This window comes from Solanum lycopersicum, chromosome 6, assembly GCF_036512215.1.
Source record: "Solanum lycopersicum chromosome 6, SLM_r2.1".
In the NCBI taxonomy this organism is placed as follows: Eukaryota; Viridiplantae; Streptophyta; class Magnoliopsida; order Solanales; family Solanaceae; genus Solanum; species Solanum lycopersicum.
This window is the reverse complement of record NC_090805.1, coordinates 5,819,525-5,826,604: the sequence shown is the minus strand read 5'-3', so window position 1 is coordinate 5,826,604 and position 7,080 is coordinate 5,819,525. Positions and strand designations below refer to the sequence as shown.

The following is a 7,080-nucleotide window of genomic DNA, read 5'->3' as shown; positions in this document are numbered from 1 at the left end:
TTATTATTGACAAGAGTATAGACACCAAGTTTAGGTACAGATTATAGATAAAAAGTACTAATGAGTCGTGTCATATGAAATTTAGGCTTTGATTTGACTAGGGGAAGGCAAAAGGGGGGAGATGAGAAAATAGGCAAAAGAGTATAAAAGTTTGCAATTTTTTGTTTGGCTCGTATAGAAGATGGGGGAAAATGAATGAAGAGGAAAATTGATTTACCTTCAATGCACAAGTAGTGAATGTGAAGAGACAACGGGCAAGCATATGGTTTCCTCATTTCTCTGAACAAAAGTAGAGTTCTTTATCCTTCACTTCCTCCTCTCCGTTTTACTTTTCGTTGTCTTCCCTTGATTCCCAAACAAACTTTTCCATAGATAACGAAGAATCCATCATATCTGAACTAGGTATAATCAGTCTTTTTCAAAACACATTGGCAGTCCGTCAGATACACTAAACAAATTGGAACATACACAACTGAATTTTTGACACATTTTGAGCATGGTATATCCCGCGTTGTAGCCCTTCGTATTGTGTCGTCTTGTTAAAAAAATATGACTGTTTTTTCCCATCCAAATCTCCATTTAAGAAGAACTAATATTTATTCAGTCTTGCATCAAGGAAATGAAAGCTTCTCTGTATATGGTTGATGAAGGAAAATAACTCCCAAGGTGATAATTGACAACCCACATCATTTCCAGCCTGTTTTATCGTCCAAAAATCTAGCACTATCAGGACAAAACCCGCACCCCTTGACTCACAAGACAACAAACGTCTTCAAAACATTCCTTCAGTGCCACACCATCATGGGTTCTTTTCAGTTAGGATGCAGTGTCCATCTTATTAGAAAAACAAGTAAGCAACATTTCACTTTATATACTCATTTATTACTGCTGAAACATTAGTCATTTCAGCAGAATGTGCATCCTCTATCATTCCAGCCTTGAAGTAAAAGTAAATTAAGATGTCCAACATACTTCCATCCAACTCAACTCCCTGACCCAACATTTTATCTACGAGCTCTTTCGCTGCACTTACCTGTCCTTTATCACAAAGACCTTTTACCAAAACTGAATATGTATCACCATTAGGGCAGATGACTTTCTCAATCATCTACCTGAACAATGAAAGTGCCCTTTCCATATTCCCTAGCCTGCAATATCCCTTAATCATCAAATTATACAAATGGATATCCACTTTAAAACCCTTGACATACATTTCCAAAATCAATCTCTCGGCATCATCAATCTTCCCACTACTTAAAAATCCATCCACCAAAAATTTGTAAGTCTCAACATTTAAGTCAACTCGTTCCCTTTTCATCAAGGCCAAAGTGTAGTTCATTTCTTCGAAATTCCATCTCCTAGCACAAGCATCCACCAAGGTATTACATGTCATAATATTAGGCTTCACCCCTTTAGATAACATTTCTTCCACCAATTCTCCAGCCTTCTTTATCTCCCCTCTCCTACACAATCCATCTACCACTACCGTCAACGAAAATACTGAAACCTGAATACCTGATTCAACCATTTGATAAAAGAATACCAGTGCTAACGCGATCTGATCACACTTCAAAAGATTAATCAAATGAACAGTACATGTTCTCTCATTAATCTCAATTGCATTTAGTTTCATATACATGAAAATCTCCAAAGCCTGGTTGAATTTTGCGTTATCAGATAAAGCTTTAAGAAGCAAATTGAATATTTTTGAAGCAAACTTTGATTGAACATTGTGCTTCTCAAAGAAAGAAGCTACAACAGCAAAAGGGCACCTAAAAATTTTCAATTCTTTAAGCATCAAAGAAGGAACGAAACAATATTGATTATCAAATCAAAAAAGAAAAACTAGCTTTAACAGTAAAAGGGTACCTGAAAGTTTCAATATTTGGGACTAAAAATAAAAGGGTCTCAGCATATTCAAAGTATCCTTCTTTGACAAGCCTACAAGCAAGTGTCAAGTGGGTTTCAACACCAATCTTGAAAGTAATGAAAGATTGATTAAGCAAAAGGAAATTGAAGAAGTGGAGGCATTTAGGTGTGTTGATATGTGGGTCAGATAAAATAAGATAAATCAAATTGGGAGTGAGGTTGGAGAGAAGAGTAGAGGGTGCAATGACTATGGGGTTTAACACTGCATTGATAATGGTGTCTGCAATTTTTGCTCTATGATGAAGATGGGTATTTGGGATTTGCCTTTTTTTCAGAGTTCTTAGGTTTTGGAGTACCTTTTGGACTGACATTCTTTGGATTGGGAGGAGAAAATCAATGTATTGGTTAGGGGCTTTTTAGCTGAAGTAGGACATTACTCGGCTTCAAATTCTCACAATATATAAATCTCATTAATTTAAATTTTTATTAGATAAGTGTTAAAAACACAAATTGAACAATTTTTTTTTAGTTTCATATCTAAATTATTGAAAGTGTTAATTTTATACTTAAACTATCACTTTTGATTTTGAAAAACACACCTCATGGTATGTGTAGTGCACTCTCTCTTTTATATATAAAAAACTTTGACACATGACACTCCACATAAATAAAATATTTTATCTAGATAAAAATTAAATCATAAAATTTAATATTAATTAAAAATTAAAGATTATTATACATATAAAAAATTAAATTATTTTTCTTATCTCACTCCACCACCTCCTCCATGTACCCCCTCCCTCGCAACAACGCCATCTTTTTTTTAATAAAATATTTATAAGAATTTCATATTTCATCCCCCCCCCCTCCCCCTTCCACCGATAGAAATTGATATTATTTTATTTTTCAAAAATCTACCCCATCCTATTTAATTTTCTGCTACTAATTTTAATTTTTTTAAAGTTTTTCTTATTTTGTGTTAGATATGCACGTACATATATCTTTAGAAAAAAAATTTCACTAGTGTACCGAATATAACATAAACAACTAAAAAATATAAAAAGTCTTGTGGCGGCAAGTAAAAAATATTTTTGATATGTATATCTAAACACTGGGAAAAAAATTGAAAGCAGAGGGTTAAGTGGATGGGTAGAATTATATTTTTAAGAAAATAAAATAATATCTAAACTAGAATTTGATGAGGGGGAGGAGATGAAGTAAAAAATGAAACACTTTTATAAAAGAAATTTAAGCAAAATAAAAACTTTGAAAATTGGTGTGGGGTAAGAAAAATATTTTATATTTAATTTTATAAAGAAAATATTAATTTTTATAATAGTTTTTTAATTTTTAATTTTAGCTAATACTAATAATTTATTTATTTTTTGTCAAGGTTGAATATTTCGTTCATGTGGAGTGTGATGTAGAAATTCTTAAAAATAAAAGAGAGAGAGAGTGTCACGACCCAAATCCGGGCCGCGACTGGCACCCACACTTACCCTCCTATGTGAGCGAACCAACCGATCTAAACCTTAACATTTCAATATAATATCAACAGAAAGTAATGCGGAAGACTTAAACTCATTAATAAAAACCAATTCAATAACTATTGTTTCCCAAAATCTGGAAGTCATCACCACAAGAACATCTACTTTAAACTACTAATTCTAAGAGTTTCTAAGAAGCTAAAAATACATAAGAAACTAGTCCATGCCAGAAGTTCAAGGCATCAAGACATGAAGGAGAAGATCCAGTCCAAGCTAGAAGCGTTAGCTCACCGTGAAGATCCGGTGTGACGAAGACTGGCTAGAATTACTGTTGAGTTGAAGACGACGGCACATTTGCTGCACTCCACAAATAACAAGAAGAAAAACATAAAAGTAGGGGTCAGTACAAAACACGGGTACTGAGTAGATATCATCGGCCAACTCAAAATAGAAATCAATATATACCGAGTAATATCATAAAATCAACTATGATACTCAACATGTAGCAACAAAAAATACTATATCATTAACAATTACCGTCAAGTTCACACATGAGGACTCAAGCCTCGATACCATACTCATTTGGGAATTATGTTCTTTATTTCTCTTGTGTCGGCACGTGACACTCCGCTCCCTCATATTCATTAATCCTCTTGTGTCGGTACGTGACACTCCGATCCCCTAAATCTACGTGTCAGTTCGTGACACCCGATCCCCTAATTCTACGTGTCGGTTCGTGACACCCGATCCCCTAAATCTACATGTCGGTTCGTGACACCCGATCCCCTAAGTCTACGTGTCAGTTCGTGACACCCGATCTCCTAATTCTACGTATCGGTTCGTGACACCCGATCCCCTAAATCTACGTGTCGGTTCGTGACACCCGATCCCCTAATTCTACGTGTCGGTTCGTGACACCCGATCCCCTAAATCTACGTGTCGGTTCGTGACACCCGATCCCCTAATCTTTTTCTATCAATTCATCAAGCCTTCTTTCTCACCAAGGCATCATCAATCTCATTACTTTAGTTCATCAAGCCTTCTTTTATATCAAGGCATCATCATTAACAAGAGATTAGGTTTTCATCAAGATTTGGGATTCAATAGCTTCATCATGCTTAATATAATCACAATTATATAATCACGTTCATGCATACATACAATTAAGCACATAGCAGGGTTTTACAATACTACCAATACATATCATTCTCTATTAAGAGTTTGCTATGAAAGCATGAAAACCATAACCTACCTCCACCGAAGAATTGCGATCAAAAAGCTATCTTCTCAAAATCCTTGCTATCCTCTTCGTCTCTCTCTCTCTACTCGTTCTTTCTGTTTTCTTATTCAAACCCTCTTTCTTTTACCCTAATTAGTATATAATTAAGAATAAAAGATGGCAATAATACCCCACTAATTAACTTAAGGTTACCTCTTTTAACCCCCAAGAATTTGAGTTATTAATATAAACCCACGAAATATATAATTATAGCAGGAATAGTCCAAAACGCCCCTTTAAAACTTAACCAGAAATCCGACTCCAACTGGGATTACACAAGCTGTGACGGGCCGTCGCGCCTGCGATGGTCCGTCCTGCTGTCCGTCGCATAGTTCAGAAACTTGATTTTGGGTGAATGGCCTGTGACGGTCCATCACACCTGTGACGGTCCGTCCTGCCACTCCGTTACGAAGTTCAGAGACTCGATTTTCAGTACCCAATTTCAGATTTTCTAAGTGTTTTGAAACGAGACCCTGCGACGGTCCGTCGTGCCCATGACGGTCCGTCGTTGGGTCAGTCGCCTCAGCCTGTTTTTCCAGAATAAAATCTGCTGCTCAAAACGACTAAACAGGTCGTTACAATAGATACCAATTTACCCATCGTTCGTCCCCGAACGATCAAAAGAAGGAAAACAAGGGCGAAAAGGAGTACCTGAATCTGTAAACAGATGGGGGTATTTTTCTCGCATATCCGCCTCCTTCTCCCAAGTGGCTTCTTCAACGGGTCGATTCTTCCATTGCACCTTGATGGATGCAATATCTCTTGACCTCAACTTGCGAACTTCTCTATCTAAAATAGCAACAGGCTCCTCCTCATAAGACAAGTTCTCATCAAGCAAAACTGAATCCCAACGGATAATGTAGTTTCCATCCCCATGGTATCTTTTCAACATCGACACATGAAATACCGGATGTACTCCGGACAGCCTTGGAGGCAAGGCTAACTCATAAGCCACCTCTCCTACTCGCTTAAGTACTTCAAATGGTCCAATGTACCTTGGACTTAGTTTACCCCTTTTACCAAACCGCATCACCCCTTTCATTGGTGAAACTTTCAACAAGACTTGTTCACCCTCTATGAACTCTAAGTCTCTAACCTTTCGATCTGCATATTCTTTTTGTCTACTTTGCGCCGCTAGAAGCTTTTCTTGAATAGACTTCACTTTCTCTATCGAATCCCTCAAAAGGTCAGTACCCCAAGGCCTAACCTCAAATGCATCAAACCAACCAATGGGAGACCTACATCTCCTACCATACAATGCTTCAAATGGAGCCATATCAATGCTCGAGTGATAGCTATTATTGTATGAAAATTCAGCTAAGGTAAGAAGCTATCCCAATGGCCACCAAATTCTATCACGCACGCACGAAGCATATCCTCCAACACTTGAATCGTTCGCTCAGACTGACCATCGGTCTGAGGATGGAACGTAGTACTAAGGTCCAACCTAGTACCCAATTCCGCATGCAATGTTTTCCAAAACTTAGAAGTAAACTGCGTACCTCTATCTGATATGATGGATAGTGGAACCCCATGCAATCGAACAATTTCTGAGATATAGATCTTGGCTAACTTCTCGGCATTGTAAGTCACCTTAACCGGAATAAAATGAGCAGACTTAGTTAACCTATCAACAATTACCTTAATAGAATCAAACTTTCCCAATGTCTTGGGAAGACCAACCACAAAGTCAATTGCAATTCTCTCGCACTTCCATTCAGGAATGGGCATTCTCTGAAGTGTTCCTCCGGGCCTCTGGTGTTCATACTTTACTTGTTGACAGTTTGGACACTTGGCAATAAAGTCAACAATATCACGCTTCATTTTACTCCACCAAAAGTGTTGCTTTAGGTAACGATACATCTTGGTTGCACCCGGATGTATAGAATACCTTGAACTATGAGCCTCTGTCAGAATAGTGTTGATCAAATCATAGACGCGTGGTACGCATACCCTTCCCTTGATCCTCAAAACACCTTCCTCATCAATTTGTGCTTCCTTAGCCTCTCCTCGCAATACCTTATCTTGAATTCTGCGCAGTTTCTCATCATCAGACTGTCTTCCCTTAATCTTGTCAAGAAAGGAAGATCTTGCCTCCACAGAAGCCAACAATCCTCCCTTCTCATTTACTTCTAATCTCATCAAGTCATTAGCTAGAGTCTGAACCTCTCTAGCCAGTGGGCGTCTAGAAGCTTGCAAGTGAGCTAGACTTCCCATGCTTCCCGCCTTTCTACTTAGAGCATCCGCTACAACATTCGCCTTCCCCGGATGATACAAAATAGTGATGTCGTAGTCCTTCAGTAGTTCCATCCATCTCCTCTGCCTCAAGTTCAAATCTTTCTGAGTAAAGACATACTGAAGGCTACGATGATCCGTGTACTCACACTTAACCCCATATAAATAGTGTCTCCATTGCTTTAATGCAAACACTACCGCAGCCAATTC

At 37.7% G+C, this 7,080-nt stretch overlaps 1 protein-coding gene across 1 annotated transcript; it reads right to left on the bottom strand.

Annotated features, from left to right (window-relative positions):
- Positions 1–1,108: 1,108 nt before the first annotated feature.
- On the bottom strand, positions 1,109–6,366 carry LOC138349190 (pentatricopeptide repeat-containing protein At2g28050-like). The gene is made up of 3 exons (XM_069299522.1): positions 6,277–6,366; positions 1,870–1,976; positions 1,109–1,772 (listed from the first exon to the last, which is right to left on the bottom strand). The coding sequence occupies exons 1-3, from the start codon at positions 6,364–6,366 to the stop codon at positions 1,109–1,111; spliced, it is 861 nt and encodes a 286-aa protein (XP_069155623.1).
- Between the last annotated feature and the right edge of the window lie 714 nt (positions 6,367–7,080).